General features: G+C 40.7%; 1 protein-coding gene across 6 annotated transcripts in view; it reads right to left on the bottom strand.

Annotated features, from left to right (window-relative positions):
• rap1gap2.L (RAP1 GTPase activating protein 2 L homeolog) overlaps nt 1–24205 on the bottom strand; it is a 443489-nt gene that overhangs the window by 53059 nt on the left and 366225 nt on the right. For all 6 annotated transcript variants that reach the window (XM_041581866.1, XM_018246321.2, XM_041581865.1 and 3 more), the window contains 2 exons: nt 11080–11115; nt 3853–3897 (listed from right to left, as the gene is read on the bottom strand). In XM_041581866.1, the coding sequence (XP_041437800.1) occupies nt 3853–3897; nt 11080–11115 (81 nt within the window). The remainder of the gene's footprint in view (nt 1–3852; nt 3898–11079; nt 11116–24205) is intronic.

Raw genomic sequence — 24205 nt, 5'->3', positions numbered from 1 at the left:
AGCAGGCATACTTGCTAATTTTAAAGGGACAATACATGAAAGGGTTCTGTATCCATTTAAATACAATATTGCTAACTAATCTCTTAAACGGTATTGAAAGTACGATATAGCCAGTGATGTAACTAGTGTGCGCTGTGCTTGGCCCTCCAAAAATCTTCAGAGGGGCCTGGTGCACCAGTGCCGGGCAAAACTGTAAATGCACCCATTGCAGGCCGATTGCTAAACCTCTCAGGCACAAAAGTTACATGCCTGGCACCCCACCACCTCTTCTGCCTATACCTAGTTCTAGCCGTGGGGAATACTGTAATTTTCTAGATTACTAAAAAATACAGTATTAAAAATACCAACGCCATGCCCCACTGTTATGAATATGAACTATATGAATACTCACCATCTAGCTGAACCACTTGCATAAGCAATAATGCCAATGTTTGCAGAATATTCTATACCCCAAATATAATTTAATATTCTACTGCCAGATTGCATCATACTAAGGACCGGCTCCAAATACTGTACTTATTGCAGCCATTTCCCCAGTGCACATTACTTATAATGTTAATAAATGAATTAATAATTAATAAAATGTCATCCGATATACAGGTGGTAAATCTCACACCATTTAGTAAATTTCAACACCATTATGTTTTTTTCAAGTTCAATTTTTTCTAAACTACTAAAAGTATGCTATTATGTTGATATTGTGTGTTATTAAGTCTGACTTAATCTTCATGCTGACGTCCTTGTGATTAGCTTCTCAATTTACTGGAAGAACCCAAGGGCTATATTGAGCAGTGACTACGTACGGGAACAATGCAATATTATTTTATACTCTTTTGAAACTAATTCTTTTGATAAGTGCTCTGAAAATAAGAACAAAGCTAAAGCTTTTCCAACTCCTGAAAAACATCAAAGAAGTATCCGTAATTTTGCTCAAAAGACAACTAAACCCATTCAACATTCCTGTCTCCTTTCTTCTCAAGAAAAAACTGGAAAATATTTCTCGAAAGGGTTTCCTCTTTGATCGCTATGTATCTAGTTGTTTGTATACTCCATGTCTGCTGCTGCTGTTTGTATACTCCATGTCTGCTGCTAAGAGAACAGGGAGGGGTATAAAGATTTGGGGAATTATTTACTAAACTCCGAATGCAAAAATCACGAAAAATTTGTGATTATTTTTTATAAAATCAGACTTTTAAAAAAATCATGAAATTACCCGAGGATGGAAAAGTCTGAATCAGAAAATCAGGCATCTCAGAAATGTCAAGGTTGCATATAAGTCAATGGGAGAAGTCCCAATGATTTTTTTTGATGTACGCTGGGTTTCGTGCAATATCCTGAAGTTTTCGGGCAAAAAATATAAGAAATCAGTGTTTTCGGTTGAAAAATCCCCAAAAATCGTGAAAATCAGATGAAAAATCTGAAAACATCTTGAAAATCCGATTTTTTCCAGAAAAGCAAATTTTTGGGAAATAAATAAGCGTAAAAAACCCAAGCAGATTTCATCAGAGTTTGTAGCAGAAAATATTGAGATAAATTCAGACTTTGATAAATAACCCCCCTTGGAGTAACTTTACTTTTCATTTCTTTACAATCAGTAGTGTAGGTAAGACAACACAGGGACCACACTAAGCTTTCTTTTCCTTGTTTTTTGACCTTCTTTAGTCACCTCTACCAGAGGCCCAATGGTGGTGTCTGAACAGTTTCCACTGAAACTGTGAAACCTTTAGCTTACACATTGGTAGTTCTTATGACACTATTTTTCTTTATGGCACAAATTGTAAGATTATTACTTTGATCCTGAATTATATTTACAAGACTTAGGATCAATGAACCTTTAGCTAAAATACTTATTTGCATCTACAGCAGTTTAGGGGGTATATTTATCAAAGTTAGAGCTCACCACAGATCTCTGGAGTGAAATTCCACCACTCTCCATTCATTTCTATGGGGTTTTTAAAAAGAGTATTTATCAATGGGTGAAAGTAAAAGTTCACTCTTTTAAAAATCCAACAGAAATGAATGGAGAGTGGCAGAATTTCACTCTAGAGGACTGTGGCGATCTCTAACTTGACTCATTGATAAATATACCCCTAGGGCTCCAAATTCTCAAGTACAAGTACGGGACCTATTATTCAGAATGCTCGGAACCTGGGGTTTTCTGGATAAGGGATCTTTCAGTAATTTGGATCTCCCTACACTGTTTGCTTACAATTAATTTAAACATTAAATAAACCAAATTGGATTGTTTTGCCTCTTATAAGTCTGGATCAAGGACAATGTACAGATTCTTTATTACAGAGAAAAAAGAATTAATTTAAAAAAACAGAATTATTTATTTAAACTGTCTATGGGAGATGGCCTTCCCGTAATTCTGAATTTTCTGGATAAGGGGTTCCCAGATAACAGATCCCATACCTGTACATATTTATAATAACTTTCTTCTGAATTGTGACCACCAGTATAGTTTTTTTTTAAACTTAATAACTTCAAAAACCCAGTGGTATTTCATTTTCAGGTCAGAAATAACGAACATTAACCCCTTGGAAATAAACTGGGACACGTGCTAATTTTACTGTAACACAGTATATAATATCCCAACTATCCCAACGGGTTTCTACTTGATAAGATTTTAGAAATCCGGTGACAATTAAATATGCAATGTTATAACAAAGTTTAGGTATGACCAAGTTAAACTCTTTCCACTGACACAGATAGAGGCTTAAAGGTTTTCTTAATTATTTTTACAAATGGATCTTAACAATAAGGTCCTGGATAAAAAATAAACATCTCAAATTTATTTGTTATTTTTTTTAATCAACACCTGGGGGCAGATGTATCAAGGGTCGAATATCGAGGGTTAATTAACCCTCGATATTCGACCGCCGAATTAAAATCCTTCGACTTCGAATATCGAAGTCGAAGGATTTTGCGCAATTCCTTCGATCGAACGATTAAATCCTTCTAATCAATGATTCAAAGGATTGTAATCCATCAATCGAAGGATTATCCTTCGATCAGAAAAACCTTGGAAAGCCTATGGGGACCTTCCCCATAGGCTAACATTGGCCTCGGTAGGTTTTAGGTGGTGAACTAGGGGGTCAAAGAAATTTTTAAAGAGACGATACTTTGATTATCGAATGGTCGAATATTCAAAAGATTTTTAGTTCGAATCGTTTGAAGTCGAAGGTCGAAGTAGCCAATTCGATGATCGAAGTAGCCAAAAAAAACACTTTCGAAAATCAAATTTTTTTCCCTCTATTTTCCTCTATTCCTTCACTCGAGCTTAGTGAATGGGCCCCCTTATGTATTAATGATGCTTCTCTGAGGTCATTTTAAGTTACAGACACTGTATTTAAAGGAGGAGTGCAAAGACGCTACACTATACTAAAGTTAGTGTTTGTTGCATCATGTATAAAAAAACATGTTTTTACACAACTTATTTTAAAGAAGATCATTTTTCCTTATTACTAATCAACAAATGTGTTGGTAGTCATTGAATATTGTTGTAATATCGACAATTCGCCAAGTGCACTCACAATAGCAAGTTTAGAGCATCAAACTGAGTATCCTTTAATATAACAATATTTTCCCCATTAAACTGGTGAGTTCCTACTGACTATTGAATTTGGTTCTCTGTAATCTGATGTGAAGTATCTGGGTACAGTTAACCCAGAGTCAGCTACAATCCAAATACACAGCAGAAAGCATTCCAGGCCAACAAATATACAAAAAATATTTCAACTCATTTAAATTCATTGAAACCCCATCAACTAATAGACGTGACTTTGTAATTCAATAACTATGCAATACAAGTCATGTTATTAAGGCTAATTAAATAAACTTCAAACCAACCTTATTTTTCTGGCTTCCACTTTTCTGCTCTTCCAGTTTTGGAACCTAATAAGACAAAACAACAGTGATCAAATGTATATAATGTATATAAAAAATTCAGAAATGCAGAGTAATATATAGTGAATAAAGTACCCCCTTTTGTAAAATATAGGGATATTATAAGTTACAGAGGAGTTTCATGACCATATAAAAACACGAGGCCGAAGGCCGAGTGTTTTTATACAGGTCATGGAACTCCGAGGTAAGTTCTAATATCCTCATATTTTACAACTGGGGGTACTTTATTTATTATAATACACAAATAATACATAAATTTCAATGAGTCATGTGACAGAAATGACATCAGAACTCACCGTTTATAACTGATGACATCAGAACTCACCATTTATAAGGATATAATTTACAGGATATTCATGGCTTTTGTGTATTATATAGTGAATAAAGTACCCCCTCTTGTAAAATATAAGGATATTATCAGTTACTGAGGAGTTTCATGTTCGGCCTCGTGTTTTTATACAGGTCATGGAATTCCGAGGTAACTTCTAATATCCGCATATTTTACAACTGGGGGGTATTTTATTTATTATAATACACAACTTTCAGTGAGTCATGTGACAGAAATGACATCAGAACTCACCGTTTATAACTGATGACATCAGAACTCACCGTTTATAAGAATATCATTTAAAAGATATTCATGGCTATTGTGTATTATATATATATAACAGGCGTTTATATGAATGTACAGGAAGGTCCAACCTCTAGAGGGGCTACTGATTATGGCTTAACTAAATATGGAGCATGAAAGACAATGTTTATAAATAATGATATTTATATAGAACTAGACATTAAGCCCGTTAAATTAACGGGCGCTAAAACATATGTAGTCAAAAATTTATAAAAACAGAATTGTTCTAGTCTAAAAAAAAATTCGCCAGAGACGGTCTGAGACATGCGCTATAGTAGCGCAATCCCACAGACACAGGGACTGGACGCAGAGACACTTCAACTTTATGATATAGGATGTGGAAATATGTAGTGAAGGGGTTTGCACACAATATAGTATGCTCTAAAAGTACATTTCCCCAGGTCTTCCTCCAGGAAACTGCAATTATATGCCCTGGCATTTCACGTACACAGAGACCCAATCAACCACTCAGAGATCCAAAAAATAGTGAATGTCCATAGCATCATACAATTGCCCCTCTGGCTTTTGCCAAAATTTACATGCTGCCAGTTTGGACCTGTCTTCCTTTGTGTGGTGGGCCCCTCTTTACTGATGTTCAGATGACTATTGTGGATCACAAGAGTATTTCTCTTTCTCTTGCTGAGGTGAATGTAAAGGTAAGATGTGATTCCCTACTACTAAGTGAGTCTGGGTCTAAGCTATAAAGTATTTGTTTTTTTTAACTCCCCCCCCCCTGAAGTTACAGGAGAAGTAAAGCTTAGCTAAAGAAGTAGGGCATAAATATTGTACATTATGTTTTGGACTTCTATACAAGCCCAAGGGAACTGCAGCTCTTAAGCAGTAAATCTGTGTCTTCAAAGATGCCCTAGTAGCTCCCCATCTTCTTTTCTGCTGATTCACTGCACATGCTCTGTGCTGCTGTCACTTACTGAGCTTAGGGACCCACTCAGAGCCGGGCCAACCCAGCCAGGCGCCCTAGGCAACCTGGCTGGCCATGGCGCCGGCTGAGTGCCTGCTCTGGTGCGCATGTGTGTAACAGCGAAACTGCGCTATGGCGCGCATGTGCGAAACTGCGCTATGGCGCGCACGCGCGAAGTTGCGCGATGGCGCGCATGCGCGAAACTACGTACGCGCATCCACGGCAGTTGGGGAGAGACAGGACCGGACAATGGGGTGGGCGACAGAGCAGGTACGTGCCTACTCTGCCTACCCCTAGTTCCGGCCCTGGACCCACTCACAACATACAGTACACATGGGGCAGATTTATCAAGGGTCGAATTTCGAGGGTTCATAAACCCTCGAATTCGAACCTTGAAGTAAAATCCTTCGAATTCGAATATCGAATTAGACGGATTTTAGCGCAAAGCTTCGATCGATCGAATAAAAATCATTCGATCGTTCGATTCAAAGGATTTTAAGCGAAACTTAGAAAAGTGCTGGGGAAGGTCCCCATAGGCTAACATTGCACCTCGGTAGGTTTGAAGTGGAGAAGTATGTAGTCAAAGTACTTTTTAAAGAGACAGTACTTCGATTATCGAATGGTCGAATAGTGGAAAGATTTTTACTTCGAATCGTTCGATTTGATCGAATTTGACCAAAAAAATACTTCGAAATTTAAATTTTTTTTCCATTCGAATTCTTCACTCGAGCTTAGTAAATCTGCCCCATAGACTATAAATGTTACAATATAAGGCTGATTAGTAATTAGTACATATAATTACTACATGGCAGCACAGAAACCAGTGCAACTAGCATCAGAATTTAATAATCAGCCTTGTAGCATCAGGTAGATCCAATTTTCTGCTTGATATTTTGACAAGTTTGAAATCCTGAATCATTGCTGCTATTTAGAAGCTGAAACTTTAGGCTGGTGCAATAAGTTCAGTATATAAAATATGAATTTTTAGCCATATTAATTTTTTAGGGTTTAGTTCTCCTTTTACTGGGTAGGTGATTTTTTTTTTTAGTTTCCCATTGAGACTATCTATAATGTCTGTGGCATCTCAGGGAATTAGTATAAAAACTGATTTACCAGTTATATTTCATTGTACAGGTAATCTACTGTATGTTTTGTGAACCCAATGTAAATAAGCTACCTTGAGTGCCCTAGGGGCATGGGTTGTAGCAGTTTGTCTGCTGTGTATGTCATATAAATGAAGAGAAAGAGAGTAAGACACACAAATAATGTTAAGGTGGAAACATGCAAAAATCCCAACAGCAACCCTGGAATCTGTGGTCGGTGTAAACGACTTTGTCAGGTTTCATTATTCTTGAATTAATTTCCTGTCTGTAACCTGTTTAATAGTGATCTTGCTTCTCCAGCTATTCTAATACTTAGCGGGATGTACAATAATAACAGCATGCACAGAATTCTATGTTTGAAAACCATGCTAAGAAAAATGAATACATATAGCCTTACAGGGGCCTATTCTGTGTTGACTATTTTGTTTTACTATATTATTGTTTCTATCTAATGAAACGCAATTTATTAAGAAAGAATTTTCGGTTTAGCATCTGTGTATTTATGTTATGCATCTCTGTGTGTAGGACTGCTTCCATAATACCTGAACAGTTCCAGTGTTTGAGTCAGCTCTGACTGACTGCAATCCACAACTCATTTAAACCTGTAAAGGCTTGTCAGTAGTAATCACTTCAATCAATCTCTCTTCGGGTTTACAGACCTCTCTTCAGGTTTATGTACAGGGTTAAGGCAGCACTCTTCTATAATAATCATATTTGGACAAGTAGACATTTACCCAGCCCTTAATGTTTATGGTTTTATCTCTAGCTGTGGGCTGGGTCTATAAGAGGTAAGCATGCCGTATGGGAGGTGGAAGTAGGTGTCACCTTGGTTATAAAATGTAGGGGAGCTGTAATGGCAGGTCTGTTTGAATCCGCTCATGGAGGAGGGCAGATGGTAAATAAACAAAAGATAAATCAGCTAGGTCTGTATTTATATATAGGGTGCAGTGGTGTGACTTTGGTGCGCTGGGCCACCAAAAAGTAAAATACTGAGGGGGCCCACCACAATGGGCTGGAGAGGGGGATTACAATGCAGCAGATCCCCCAGCCCGCGCAACCACGGTGTCTGTATAGGTAGTTACACCATAACTGAATACATTTTTTTTTTACAAAAACCAACCCCCACTCCCAGCTTCGGCTCTGAATTTATATACAAAGTCTCCCAATGTGGCTGGGGGGATTTTCCACTTTTCACAAAACAAATGTATTCAATTATATAAGCACCTGGGATCCACTCCCAAAAGCTGCCGCCCTAAGCAAAGGCCATGCTGAAAACCGGCAGCTCTGTCCCACTCTAGGAATGAGGGGGAGATTAGGATTATTAGAAGAGCCTTAGAGTTGTCCCTTTTCTTTTGAGTAATCTATAATGCTTTGACTTCAGCTTGTGTTGTTAATGGGTTTTACCTTATTCTGATGTTTTTAAATAATAAACTTAAGATAATGTATTTTAATACTATATGTTGTTCTTACAGATTACATAGGATCCTGATGGTGACCTCACAAAACAAATAATGTGGATTTTAACTTTGTACGGCACTGGCACCTTAAATGAATTTCCTTTATGATAGTGGTTGGTATCACTATGGGAGAGATGGTTAATGGATATCGGCATTCTTGACACAGTCTCACTATATTGCACGGACACTTTCTAGAAGAGGGACATGGGCATATGTTGTTACCATGTTACCCTGACACTATATATAAGGCTGATGTCTGACTAACCGATCGCTTCTCGGCCTTTTGGCTAAGATCAAGTGTAGTACCTTTGGAAACACTTGGTCCTCTAGCTGGAAAGATCAAGGAGGAGTATCTGTTCTTATGATCCTAGGTGAAGAACGGAGAAACACTTGGTCCTCTGGACAAGGCTGGCAAGTGGAAGCTTGATGAAAGCTGGGTTGCTGTGCTCCCATGAGGGAGGTGAGCGGGAAGTTTTTTCTTTTTCCAGCTGCCAGCTGGAGCCTTACTAAAGGCAATCAATGGCCTTGTACTGCACACTCCAGGACCTTTTTTGTGTTTGGTTTGAGCACCCTGGATGGGGTCATAGTCCTTTGGCTGAACCCCAGGCCATGACACGCCCTGGGGGAAGCTTCGGCAGAACCCGGGGTAGACAGGACTCCCCCTAACTTCGGCGAAGGGGAGTCCAAACGACCCCGGACCCATCCGTTCAAGCTGTTCACGGGCGGTAGCCTGGGACACTTGGGCAACGGCGCCCATGCCTTCTGGTAGGACTCGGAAAGGATGATTCAATATCATCAGTGAATTTATTATGATTATTGTATAATTAACTAGATGAATTTTGTTACTGATGTATGAAGCACTGAATTCTAACACTGTCACATAATTGAATTTATGCACAGTTGACATATGTCACCCTTTTCCCAAGGAATGGGTGACACTTTAAGGATGAAAACATGTTAGTATGTCTTTTTATTAACCTCATGATCCTTTCTACAACATTTTTTTTTAGCTCTAGCACCATCAAGACTGATATGCTCTGGATAATTTTATTGTAATCCTGTGATGAATTAAGGACACAGGACTCCAGAGCATAAAAGTCCATGTGATTGATCCTTTTGTACTATATGAATATATATGTATACACTTCTTTGTATAAATGCCTAGAATTGTTTAGAGATGTTTTTCATTGTTGGCAAAGCCAGGTTATTTAAAGGAGAAGGAAAGGCTAAAATTAAGTAAGCTTTATCAGAAAGGTCTATATAAATACACCAGTAAACCCTCAAAGCAATGCTGCTCTGAGTCCTCTGTCAAAAGAAACACCACATTGCTTCGCTTTTATTGTGTACACATGCGCTTCTGTATCAGACTTCCTGTTTTCAGCTTAAACCTCCAGGGCACGGCCTTGAGCATGCTCCGTTTGCTCCTCTCCCCCTCCCTCCTCCCTCCCATCCCTGCTGTAATCTGAGCTCTGAGCTGTTAGTGAGCAGGGAGAGACTCAGGCAGGAAGTGATGTCACACCAAACTTATATGGCAGCTTCTATCCTAAACAAACAGAGACAGTGTCTAGAGCTGTTTACTCAGGTATGGTAAAGCATTCTGCAGAATAAATATAGCGTTCTAGCTTGCACTATTGTGGCTATTTTATTTGCAATTAACTGTCTTGGAGCTTTCCTTCTCCTTTAATCTCCATATTGTGTTAAAAAGCGCTGCACCTGGTAGCTAAGATATGATATATTCCAACACATTTTTGGGCAGAGATTTAATGACTAAATCTTTCCATCCCTATTAGTGCAGAGATTTGATGACTAAACCCCTTCTTTTCTCTATATAATGCACTGCTTGTGGTTGCTATGATATGATGTACACTGATACTGTCATTGGTATTTGCGTAGGTTGGGAGCTGCGTAATTACGCTGGGCGTTTACCCAGCGTAATAACGCTGGCGCACGTGACGTCACAAATGCGGAAGTGCGGGAATCGCGCGAAAACTACGATTTTCGAGTCTAATTGAATGGGGTATTTATACCTTAGCTTGGTGACACATCAGAATTCCCCTTGACAAAGGCTATAGTGCCGAAACATTGGGGTGTTCTCATCATTGGCAAGTGTATCTGCTCCCTGTGGTTTGTCCCTTTTTTGCCTTGATCTTGTAACTTGGTGGTATGTATATATTTGTGCTAATACTGTTTTGCATAATACTGTATACCCGTTTGCCTGATGTATATTTGTTTACTATACACTATATAAAAGAGAATTTGAAAATACCACCTTTGTTTATTAAGTATTATTTTCTTTATTGAGTGTGCATCCCCTCTCTATTCTTATAATTAGAAGAGCAGTCAGATGTTCCACCAAAGAGAAGAGATGGGTTAGTGCCACAAGCATGTTCACCAGTGGAGTGGCTTAAGTGGGCAAGTGCAGGTAGACATAACTACCTTGGTGAGCCTTAAATGACACGGCTGTAATACATGTGTGAATACTACTGACTGTAGTTACTAGGCTATCTGTGCCTGTGTCAGCTTACAAACTATTAGCTGTGTACCCTCAGTGTGTAAGATCAACAGCAAATAAACCTGTTGTTATTGTTCAAAATTTTTTGTCAGTGGTGGAAATGTGTGAGAGAATCCAAACTGTCCCACTTTAGAGTGCCCTGTAGTAGTCTACGGCAATTAAGAATAGTATTACAAATGTATAAAATAAATGCTCACATTTGCGAAAATAGCTTAAACACTAGCAGCAGATGACATAAAATCTATCACTCTTTGTGCAAGAAGGGTGGGACTGCGATCAGAACTAGAGCACTAAATTTACAACTGGTCCTGGTGAAAGATATTTGGAGCTATTACTAAAGCTGTAACTGGCACTGCTATCAATACAGGGTGACTGAAACTAGCAGATTGGAACTGCTGTCAGCACCATATGGTAAGAATTATTACCAGGGTAGGACAGGTAGGACTGATGGAGCACAGAGTAGTTCCATGCTCCCTGTACCTATAAGTGATACCAAGATTATTCTACAGCAGAAAAAAACACAATATCTTGCAGTGGGTATCCCTTACCTGCATCTTCTCCAGCATCTCAAAGAACTCGGCCGACTGGTAAGACAAAAGAACAAATTAGAAATTGGGTGTGAGTACTCTGGACAAAGATGGCTGTTCGCAACCTACAATAACTATACATTTGTCTTCACAGGATAATCTTTCCTTGGCCTTAAATATTTTACTTTTTAATCAAGTAAATACAAAAGATCTATGATTTTAATGCAGAACAATCTAATTAGGTTGTGTATTATACATTTGGGAGTATAAAACAGAAGCTGGGAACTGATGTAGGCGAGAAAGCATTTCAAGAGTGTCCCTTTGGTGACAAGGAAGCGATTTTATGATTCAGAGCATCTGCATGTCAAAGGAAACTTAAATGATGTTGTTAAATGTGTTAATACAGTTTTGCAGCAGGGACGCTCTTAGTGTTACATATTAAATAAATACATTGGCACATTCTTATTCCCATGGAATGTGGCATCACCTAAAAGGAGCAAGGAAAAGACAATATAAGTGAGACTGTGCCAACCCCCCCTTCCGCTGTTTTTGAAATGAATGTTCCTTTGGAAAACAATGGTAAGAAGAGAAGAATGGGTTCTCACATAATATGCACATAGTCAGTGCCAATGACATTTAAAATAATCCAGTGTAAGGAATAGTATTTATTTCAACCATTTGGTTATTAGAACTAAAGACAACATAAAGAGGCAGCCAGTATATAACCTGTGTTTAGAGGCTATTGACAGAAAACCATACACCCGAAAACCATACGCAGACAACACGAAAAATTTATATTGCAGGATTATCATGAAAACAACCAACAACCTAGAGTGTCATATGGCCTATCTGGGATAAATATTTGCACAGCACTGATAGGTGAACACAAGCACACAGCAGAAGAAACGTGGAGTTAACCTTTCGCATCACAGGAGAAAGGATCCCTCCTATTGCTTTACTCAGAATTATCTTATATAATACTTTAATGTTCCAACAGGCAGAACTATGGCCTATGCAGCATATAGAAGTCAAATGAAAAACTGGTTGCGGGCTATAAACAGACTCCACTGTTTCCAAGGCAAAGTCTGCACCACAAATTTGGTTTGGTTTGGGTTTGTCCCATATAAAGCAATATTTTGTTGTTACAATGTTGGTTGGTGATAACAAGGCCAAAAGGCCTCTGCTCTGCTGATCTCAGCCTGTGTATTTTTTTCAGGTTGAGAGAAGCGGATCCATCTCCATACAACTGAATCCCTTCGGTACGAGATCAGGCACATGCAGTGGAGTGGAAGTTGGTCTAAAACCAGGCATTTTCAGGCCTTCCTCCTCTGTGTATGACTGCTCATAAATCAATGGAAATATTGCACGGAGCGGATCTGCTTTTCTCAGCCTTAAAAAATTATGCAGGCTGAGAGCAGCAGAGACAATGCTCCATCTGCCTTTGGCTAAAGGAGAACAAAAGCCTGACACAGGATAATATGTAACATTATGTATCAAAAAGCATAGGACTCAGAGGTTCAGCTAAACCTCTGCAAAATAGACCAAATTCTACATATCCATGTATAACAGAAAGTCTTCAGATGGTACCCTCCCCCAGTCAACCTCCTCCCTTGTCTGTTGCTCTCCATATTTTGGCAGGGGCTCCCATGCTCCTTTAAAGTGAAAGTGAACGAATCCCAATATGTAATTAAAACCACAATGTTTGACCTGCTGCAGTAACCCCCCCCCAAAAATGTTTTGCTTTTAAACAGGTGACCACTGAATGCTAGCTGCTGATCGATTGCTATAAGTTACTGCACCTCGGAAAACGTAATGTCTTTTATTATTATTGTGCTCGCTGCACTATCGATGCGGCCCCCATTCTCCCCGCTCCGGCGTTGTTCAGAAACATAAGCGCCAGGTGTGAGGGGGAGCAGCATCCAAAAGACTGCCTTAGGGCGGCCAGGAGTCTAGAAACGCCGCATCACGTTTTTAATCTGTCCCTGATGTTTTCAAGATCATATATTGCTACATAGCACAATATGGCCTAGGAAAACCATGCTCAGGTTTTTTTAACTGAATCTAACTGATTTTCTTTTATATGAAATCACAATTGATGGAACATTACAGTTGCATTCGGATTTTATGACTGCGGTTTGTGTATTAATATATTTATGCACAGACTCTGAAATCTGCCAGGAAATCCATGTAAAAACTACGCATTACCACAGACTTAAACAATGCCCACTGTTTTTCTTTTCTCTCTTTGCTGTGTATTTGCACAAACACAAAGCGACCAGATGTTAGATGCTGGGATGTGGGTGTAAGATGGAAAGGATAAAGATGGAGACAAAAAATTGATAGCCAGTGGGAAAACATATGTGTCTATGGAGCGACAGTATGACAATTCTCTTTCAGAAGACATAATGGCTTTTTGCTCAGTGATTAAACGCATCCCTATGGCTTTGACGGACAAAGCATGAAACTGGAAAGAATATTTGTGTAGCAGTGATGGGAATGGTGTATAATCACAGAAGAAAAAAAGAACATAATACCAAAGCAATCAAGTGTTACATTGAAATAAAACCTGGTAATGTGCAAAAGAGGCCAAATCAAATTTAACATTATAATGCAACATTAACTGATGTATAAATAAACAGATAAAGCTTAAAGTATACCAATGAGCCTGAACTGACATTTAGCAAACTAATGAAAGTAAATGTGCTCTGCCTATTCTTTCTGGCTTGTGTAGTGGATGGTATTACACAGGCCCGGACTGGCAATTTGTGGATTCTGGCAAATGCCAGATGGGCTGCTGTAAGATTCCATAGACAGTCAGTATTTATTGGGCTGGTGGGGACTATTTGGGCCTCTGTTTAGTTGAAATGCCAGGGCCTATTTTGACTCCCAGTCCTGACCTGGTATTACATCATAAAAAGTAGAGGCGATTCATGCAAGTGACTGTTAGGAAAAAAGGACACAATATTGGTACAAGCCCTGGAACAATCTACAGAGAACTGGTCTTGACTGAAGTTAATGGAACACTGCCAAGTGACACTTGAACTTACATGGGAGTTCCAGGAGCAGGATATATATCTTATTTTAATCTAAATGTAAATATGTTATTTTAATGTAGACAATGTTCTTGTCAGCCAGTAGGTGGTACCAACCCCTAAGGTTGGCCTGTAGGAGAAATTCCTCTGCAGGAGCTTATAAAATGGAGCGCACATGTAGGTACTTACCCTGTTGGCATAAGAAGGACTGATAACAGTACACACAATCGGCCAGTGTGACTGAAAAGGGGGCTGCACTTGGCTAGGTTTAGGGTGAATAGCACCTTGGTGTGAGGATCAGCTCATTGGTGGTCAGATAGCCATTAGGTAGCAAGGGTAGCCTTTGGCCAAATGAGAAGGTAGCGGTTAGAACTCCGGGCAATTGTGCACCAGTTAGGGACTGAGCATTCATGGAATCGGTTATTGAGATCCTATGGGCTGTAGGGAGACAGCTAGTTGAAGCTTGTACATTGTATGTGGACAAGACAAAGAAGAGGAAGCATAGAAAGTGCAGTAGAGAGTCCCTGGAACAGCTTATGGCACTTTGCTAGTGTTCAACCACAGGACAGTGGTGCTGGAGCTGTTGATTAAAAGTCTTATCTGCCCATATATGGGCCTTCTCCCATTTTCGTCAACAGTGGGTGCATTGATTCCCACTATGATCCATTTGTTTGTCCAAGGCCAATAATCGTATCAGCCAACATGGTCCAGCACACAGGTGGCTACAATGGGTAAAGATCCTAGCAATTTACATTTAAGACATTTTAACCAAGTCCTAATTTTAGAGAGTTCAGTGGTGGACTCCATTCAGATCAAGCAGCAAAACCTCTTTACCCTTTAGCAAAGCATGAATGGTATTGGCTGGCAATACAACTCATGCTATGCAAATGTGTAAGGAAAGGAAAGCATGTGCACTATTGAAAATGTGCTGCTCCTTCCTGTTACTTCCTGCTAATCTCTACAAGAAGAAGTGGAAACTGGATTTAGTGATCCCCTACCTCCACTCCAGGATTTAAAAGAAACTTTGCTTACAAGTTCCTACTGTCAAAATTCTTATTTTGGCAACATGAACTTGATAAAGACTTTGAACCGAAAGGTGGACATCAAATTCAGCAGACTTTCCTTGTTATGTTATCTGATCCTACAATGTGTGAAAATAACTTTTGCTGCGCTTTTTTTAAAACGCCAGAATTAGTAGAAGAAGGCAAATAATAAAACACTAACAAAAAATAAAGACGAATTGAAAAGTTGCTAAGAATTAACCATTCTATAACATAATAAAAGTTAACTTTTTTTGCACAATGACTGCAGCAAACTTCGCACAACCATAACTGCACTTGTTAAGCCAATGCCGTCTTTAGTGTCATAAGGTAGAGTAGGCCCTAAAAGTCAAGCATGTAAAGTTGGTTTTTAATGGTAGATCTGCTGCTGAAAACACATAGGGGCAAATTCACTTACCTCCGTAAATTCGTCAGCGACGGCTTTGCTCACATCGCAACACTTCGGCAGGCGTAGATTTGCCAGGACAACTCTAATGCACTAAAATCCAAAGTTGCGTTCAGGGCGCCGAACTCTGGCGAAGTTGCGCTAGCGTTACTGCGCCAAGCGAAGCAAAGTTGCGCTAACGTTGGCTAATTTGCATATAGCGGGAAGTTAATGTTGAATGGACGTATATGTTGCAGCAAATACATTACACTACACAAGTCCAGGGAAACCTTAACAAATAAAATAGAGTTGTTATATTGCCCTACACATGATCCCAGTGTATAGTTTATGTGCCATATGGTAGGAAATGTATGGGGGAGCCTGGGTGCCCCAAAAAAATTTAGCTAATGTTAGTCACTTCGCCCTTTTGTAAATTTGCCCTATAGGAGCATCTCAAACTAATTATAGTGTTTATTTTAAGAAAATAAATAAATCAACTTACAATTAGTTGTTTTAACCTTTGCACTGTGATCTGAGGACTGTAATGTTTGGTTGCATTCAGTGGACCGCATCACTAGGTGCATGCATAGGGAGCCGTGGTTTTATTTTTCCCATGTTTTTCAGGATATAAAACCAAAGAGCTCATTTAATAATCCAAATGCAGGGTCAGACTGGGCTGGCAGGACACCAGTTAAAAACACGATAGGCCCTAACGACTCAGACCGCACGTGTCTACTGCCTGCAGGGGCCCAAACTGCCCCCTGATTCCCCCCCCTGGTCTTGATCGTGGTCGATCGAAAACAGGTATGGGTGAGGGGGGCCCTGAGGGGGGTTGCGGCTGGGGCAGGGGGGGCCTGAGGGGGGTAGTGGCTAGGGCATGGGGCCCGGAGAGGGGTTGCAGATAGGACAGGGGCCCGGATGGAGGTTGCAGGCAGGGTGGGGGGTGGCCCTTATTTTTTAAAATGGCAATTTTCTATTTAGGATTACCCAATGGCACATACTACTAGAAAAGTATATTATGAAAATGGTTTATTTACATGAAGTAGGGTTTTACAGCTGTTTTATGCAATATCTTTTTATAGAGACCAACATTGTTTGGGGGGTATAGTTTTCCTTTAAGATTCTTACTTTCTTACTTTTTGCCTTTGTATGCTGTACTGAATCAGAAAATAAAAAGGTATGGTGCTGTAATTCTCTACATAGCTGGGGCTAAAATTTCCATTTCTGTAATGAAGTTAAAACTTATCGATAAGAGATAAGATAAAAAGACCAGATAAAACAGCTGTCAGGATAGGATTTCCTGCCTCGGCATACAGATCATTAAACATTTCCTTAATTCCTGTTACTAACAGTGAAACCTCCTGTGCTGAAGAAATGCATCTTAGACTCAATCTTTCAACCCACCAAACCTGCTCATTCAGGAAGAAAATGATCCACTTGAACTAAATAAATATAGCATTTTCTGCTACTTTTTTTACTTGATTAAATGGGGTTGTTCAGCTTTGAGATAACTTTTAGTATGATGTAGAAATTGATATTCTGAGACAATTTGCAATTTGTTTTCATTTTGTATCATTGAAGGTTGTTGAGTTATTTATCTTTTTATTCAGCAGCTCTTTAATTTGAATTTTAAGCAATCTGGCAACTAGGGTCCACATTACCCTAGCAACCATGCATTGATTTGAATAAGAGACTGGAATATGAATAGAAGGATCAGTTATAAAAAGTAGCAATAACAATACATTTGTAGCCTTACAGAGCATTTGTTTTTTTAGAAGGGAGTCAGCGACACCCATTTGAAAGCTGCAGAGAGTCAAAAGAAAAGGCAAATAACTATACAACTATAAATATGAAGACTAATTGAAAACTTGCTTAGAATTGGCTGTTCTATAACATAATAAAAGTTCCCTTAAAGGTGAACCAACCCCTTTAATATACTTTTCATTTACTCCATTATGGTGTTTTCTTATTGTACCCTGGAGTTTAGTGATGGGTGTGTAAAGTTGCTACATAACATGTAGACCTCTTCCAGGGTAATAGGAGTTGGAAAGGCCTTTACTATGCAAAGTGGACATTTCACTCATTGATGTCATTGAACCAAGGCAGATATTTATTCAGCAGCTCCAACACAGGGGATAGCAACATACAAATAAATCAATATGAACGCACAACTGACCCTTTTTCGGCATACCTTCAGTTCCAAATTACCAACACACATACTCACACAGCGTTCTTTCTCAGAAACCTTTATACACACACACACTGATTCAATATTAAAGCCAGCAGTGGGCTCAGCAGAAAATATAAAATCTCTGTTAATATGCAATATGCTGCTATCATACATCTTACAATTCCCACATTGCAGTGGATGAAAACTGGGGAATTGCAGCTGTTGATTCAAATTTATGATACTAAAAATAATGTACACTGTCTGCTACTTATTGCAAATGCACTGCTTACTATCAAGCACAGATCTTTGGGATTCAAAACTGGATTTTTGCCCTGGGTTCTACAAAGCCTTAAAGTAGACGAAAATTTCAGTGCTAATATGGATACACAAAAAGTCAATGGAAACCGATCCATTACCATGTTACAGGTGAGGAGACACATATTTCCCCGTACGATATTGATTGACTTTAATGTGTTAAGTGTTGGCCACTGTAGAATTTGCAGTGCCGGCAAAAAAAAAAAAGAACTATTGCGTCAATGCCTTAGACACTGAGGTTATTTTTGATCCACACCATATGAATAGTAGCAGCACACAGCATGACTTAAACAGACAATGATACAGAAGAGGTTAAGGGTAGGACCACAATCTGCTCCTGGTCTTCTGCTCTGCTGATTGAAGTGTCTGCACCCAGAAACATTGCCTCTGCTTGGATGCAGTTACATGCAGCGACTTTCTTGAATTTTGCCTATGGCAATGAGAAATAAATTTGTAGGAAAAGAAACCAAACAAGATTGTGGACCTTGAAATGGAGGTGTGAAGGCTATTGGGTCACATGTGTCCCTGCATGAACATTTGTTCCTGTTTTTACAACCCGATAGCAAGCAGCGTGTTGGATTGTACATTATTAATTACTCTGCTTATAACTTTATTATCTCCCTGTCCTATATATCTGTTTGGGGGGGGTTTGATGTCTACTCTAGCTGTCTAGCCACCAATCAGAATATAGCTTCCACTGATGCAGATATGATAATTTAGATTTGTTGGTGTGGGTTTCCAGGGATAACACTACATATCTTTTATGTGGGATATCATTTAAAACTTTTTAAGAAACCTTGGCATAATTCCAGCTTCCCTAGGCTATTTGCTGGCTCCATATGTTCCATTAATATGTTCTTATTTACTTATCCTCTGCTGTTTCAAGGTCAGAGTTTCAGTGCCATAGATAGTAACAAGTCACTGGAGACTCATAATATTAGGGACAGGCTAGACTGTACATGGAATAGAAAATAACATTCCTGAAATAGAAAGCAAAAAAAAAAAACAAGAATGTTGCCCATCCAAGAATTTCAAATACAGCCATTCAGTGAGAGCAACCCAGTATGTATGGAGCATTTCCTATTGCTCAGACAGCCACAAGCCTTTTCTAATCATAACAATAATGGCAGCTCCAGTTTAATGGGATACTGTCATGGAAAAAAAAATATTTCCAAAATGAATCAGTTAATAGTTCTGCTCCAGCAGAATTCTGCACTGAAATCCATTTCTTAAAAGAGCAAACAGATTTTTTATATTCAATTTTGAAATCTGACATGGGGCTAGACATATTGTCAATTTCCCAGCTGCCCCAAGTCATGTGACTTGTGCTCTGATAAACTTCAATCACTCTTTAGGCTAAGGCCACACTGGGCGATAGCGCCGCGATTTGACTCGCGGCAACTTTTCGCCGCGACTTTTAAGCCGCAATCGCTGGGGAAACTTTTGCGCTGGCGTCTATGGGGAATCGCCAGCGTAAAAACACACGCGGCGATCTTTTTTCTATTGTCGCTCGAAATCGCCTAGCGAGGCAATTTCGAGCGACAGTAGAGAAAAGATCGCCGCGTGTGTTTTTACGCTGGCGATTTTTCGCGATTCCCCATAGACGCCAGCGCAAAAGTTTCCCCAGCGATTGCGGCTTAAAAGTCGCGGCGAGTCAAATCGCGGCGCTATCACCTAGTGTGGCCTTAGCCTTACTGCTGAACTGCAAGTTGGAGTGATATCACCCCCTCCCTTTTTCCCCCCAGCAGCCAAACAAGAGAACAATGGGAAGGTAACCAGATAACAGCTCCCTAACACAAGATAACAGCTGCCTGGTAGATCTAAGAACAACACTCAATAGTAAAAACCCATGTCCCACCGAGACACATTCAGTTACATTGAGAAGGAAAAACAGCAGCCTGCCAGAAAGCATTTCTCTCCTAAAGTGCAGGCACAAGTCACCTGCCTGGGGGCAGCTGGGAAATTGACAAAATGTCTAGCCCCATGTCTTCGATTTCAAAATTGAATATAAAAAAATCGATTTGCTCTTTTGAGAAATGGATTTCAGTGCAGAATTCTGCTGGAGTAGCACTATTAACTGATGCGTTTTGAAAAAAACATGTTTTCCGATGACAGGATCCCTTTAAGAAAAAGCCTGTCACACACTGATTTTATTCATTTTGCAAAGAAGACCTTTCTGAGAACAGAAATAAAAAACACTGCAGCGTTTGACAATACTAGTGTGCCCTGATATTTGACATCCAAGCTAATTAGCTTTTAGCTATTGAACTGTGGTTTGTTTCAATTCAGCAATTTTCAAAAAGGAGCAGGAAAGTGTTTTATCATTATTTGGGGAACAACAATTTAAATAAAAAACCTTTTGGAATTGTGATATATAATATTAATTTTATAAAATAACAGCTGTAACAGTTCAGCATCGTAGGATACTTGTCCAGACTTATCACAGCATCAGGCTAGGGGTAAGGGGCCCACTGGCACTGTTGCCTCAGGGACCCACATACACCCCTTGCCCCCCACCACAGCCGCAGCCCCCCTCTGCCCCCTGGCTGAAGCCGCAACCCCCTCCACACCTTCTAACCTGTTGCAGCCGTGATCGGGCCAGGAGACAGGTAAAGTTGTAGTGTGTAGGGTTTTTATGCCCCTGAATGTCCTGCTGCCCCAGTCCGACCCTGCTTACTCAATACATTCCTCAAAATGCAATAAAAGGTACACAGTTTGCTCAGGTGCAGTAACCCAGAACAACCAATCAGAATATTGCTTTTAAACAGGTGACCTGGAAATGCTACCTGCTGATTGGCAGCTTAGGCAATTGGACCTATAGCAACATATAAAATGTTTGTTCTTAAGTATGCGGACAGTATGTTTTACCTGCTGATTGGCTGCTATAGGTGATAAGACCTCTAGCAAACGTTGCACCTTTTATTACATAATTGTCCCATTACAATATAACCAAGTCATCTTCCTCTTTAAACTTAGTCCACACGGATCCCTTCTACTTTATAAACAATGTCTACTACATTGCATTTGATGCTCTGATGCGGGGGTCCCCAAACTGTTTTACCAATGAGCCACAGATGTAAAAATAGTGTGGGAGCAAAGCAAGCATTAAAATGTTCCTACGAGGACTGACAGCCTACAAGAGGCTCTGTTTGGCAGTGCACCTGTTTTTTATGCAACCAAAACTTGCCTCCAAACCAGAAATTGAAAAATAAGCTCCTGCTTTGAGGCCACTGGAAGCAACTTCCAAGGGGTTGGTGAGGAACATGTTGCTCACGAGCCACTGATTGGGGATCACTGCTCTAAAGCTGGCCATAGACGCAAAGATCCGATCCTTCAAATCCTTGGCCAGCTTAATGGAATGACAGTTGGCAGTTGGCATGGATAGCAGCAGCATACAATGTTAAAGGTTTTATTAAATTTTTTAAAGCAGAAATTAAAATGGTCAGGTTGTAAAGCTCTTTCAGCTGATTAAACGTAGGAAGTGGGGAACTTTGCTCAAGAAGTTTGTGAATACAAATAGGAAATATTTACAGATTAGTTGCAGTACAATAAGTTTCACAGATTGCCAGATTTTTCCTACTTTTCTGGAAAAAAAAACTGAGAGTATGCCTCTATATTTTAATTAATATTCTGTACAAAAGTAATAAAAGAAATCTGAAACAAAGAACAAATGCAAAATAAATGTAAGGCACAAACATTCTACACAGCCCTTTGCAGTGCAACAATTGGATATACAGGGATAAAACTGCATGTCCTTGTGCTATTAGCCTTAAAATAATGTAGCTGAGCAAACTGACCCCCATTATCTTTTGATACATTTGCTTGGCGGAGCAGGTGGTTCAGATCTGAAAACAAATCAAATAACAACTGAATTTTCTATGTCTAACACAATATTGAGGTCAGTAGATAAGGACTTTTTCCCAACCAGTACTAACTTTCCCTCTGGGAAATAGCCCTTTCTTTGGCAAAATGTTTACTTTGAGTAAACACCAAAGCATTGACATGTTGATCAGTGAAAGCATTTCTTCATTGCTAGGTCACTTCTGGTTTTACCACTTTGGTTCTAATACAAATATGTCTAAGCTATGACACTGATTGTGAACATTACAAGTTGTACACCAGTATAGCTGTGTTGATCTAGTTAGCAGAGATATATCTCTATGGTTTTAGCAACTAGTTGCTTTATATCTACAGATGCTCCTCCTGGTGGCACTGAACTGGCAAAAGTGGGTGGTAGCACTGCAGTATGACAGTGGGAGATACAAGTAGTACTTGTCAGGGAGCCGGGAGCCCCCTCTGGGGAGTAGTCCGGATCTAGGAGGAAGCCCCTCACGAGGAATCAGGGTCGTGGTATCCAGGGGTAAGGCAAGAGAATAATCAAAGTCCAGGCACAGGTCAAAAGACAGGCAGAATACAAACAAAGTCCAAGGCCAGGCAGGGGGTCAATGGCAGGCAGAGAATCAGCGAAGTCCAGGTCCAGGCAAGGGGTCACAACAAGGAATCAGGCAGATAAGCAGAGGAAACAGCAAGGGAACCCAGGAATACTCAGGGAACAGAATCCTATTTTCGGGCGCCATCTTGGCGCCTCAGGCGTCCTTTTATATTCGAATTTGGCGCCCTTGCGCCAGCGTCAGCGCGCCCGCGACCGTCGCGCCGCGCTGACGTCACGGCGCCGGCGTCGGAACCCACGTGGGTTGCCTGGGCGCCGCCATTTTGGATTCTTCGCCGCCGGGAGCGGACGCGACTCCTCGCGCTCCCGGCGGTCTTGACAGTACCCCCCCCCTCACGGGGGGCCTCAGGACCACCGGGACTTGGTTTCTGGGGAAACTTGGAGTGGAAGTCTCTTACCAAACGAGGAGCATGCACATCACGGTGTCCCTCCCAAGAGCATTCTTCGGGGCCAAAGCCCTTCCAATGGATGAGGTACTGAAGGGACCCTCTGGAGATTCTGGAATCAAGGATTCTCTCCACCTCGAATTCTTGTTGACCCTCCACAGAGACGGCAGGAGGAGGAGATTGGACATCAGAGAAACGGTTAGAGATGGTGGGCTTCACCAGGGAGACGTGGAACACGTTGGGGATTCTCATCTCTGATGGGAGTTGAAGTCTGATGGCTACGGGGTTAATTATCTCCAAGATGGGGAACGGACCCAGGAACTTCGGCCCCAACTTGGGAGATGGCACCTTCAAGCGAATATTCCTGGAAGAGAGCCAGACACTATCACCCACCTTGTAGGGAGGAGAGGGCCTTCTACGGCGATCCGCGAAAGTCTTGTGGACTAGAGCACTCTTCTCCAGATTAGACTTGGTTGCAGCCCAAATAGCAAGCATATGGGCTGCCAGATCATCTGCAGCCGGGACGTCCGACAACACGAAGTCCTGAGGAAAGGCTTGAGGGTGCTGTCCATACACCACCATAAACGGAGACCTTCCTGTGGAGGAATGACATGCATTATTATGAGCAAACTCCGCCCACGGGAGGAGGTCAGACCAATCGTCCTGGCAAAGAGACACGTGGTTCCTCAGGAACTGTTCTAAGGCTTGGTTCACACGTTCAGCTGCCCCATTCGTCTGCGGGTGGTAGGCAGACGAAAATTGAAGTGTTATTCCCAAATCTTTACATAGGGAACGCCAGAACTTGGCGGTAAACTGGGTGCCTCTGTCGGAGACGATCTCCACCGGGAAACCATGCAGGCGGAAGATGTACTTAATAAAGAGTTGGGATAATTCCACCGCAGAGGGTAACTTCTTCAAAGGAATGAAATGGGCCATTTTGCTGAAGCGGTCAATAACAACCCAGATCACAGTATTCCCACCGGAGGGAGGAAGTTCGACAATAAAGTCCATAGAGAGGTGCGTCCATGGACGAGAGGGAACCGGCAAAGGCTGTAACAACCCGCTGGGGCGGGAATGGCTAGGCTTAGAAGTGGCGCAGACATTACAAGCAGCCACAAAGTCCTTTACATCCTTGCGGATATCAGGCCACCAGACTAGGCGCCTCAAGAGTTCAAGGGTCTTGGCCGGACCAGGATGTCCAGCTTGCCTGGAGCAGTGGGTTTGTTGTAGGATGGCCAGGCGAAGTTCTGGAGGGACGAAGGCCATGCCAATCGGAGTATCTTGAGGAGCCAAGGACTGCCCAGCCAGAATCTGGTCGGCAAATTGGGGATACAGAGAGGCAATGATCTTGACTGGTGGAATGATTGGT

This window comes from Xenopus laevis, chromosome 2L (assembly GCF_017654675.1).
Source record: "Xenopus laevis strain J_2021 chromosome 2L, Xenopus_laevis_v10.1, whole genome shotgun sequence".
NCBI classification, from domain to species: Eukaryota; Metazoa; Chordata; class Amphibia; order Anura; family Pipidae; genus Xenopus; species Xenopus laevis.
Note: the sequence above shows the minus strand (reverse complement) of the source record. Positions and strands in the feature narration are given on the sequence as shown.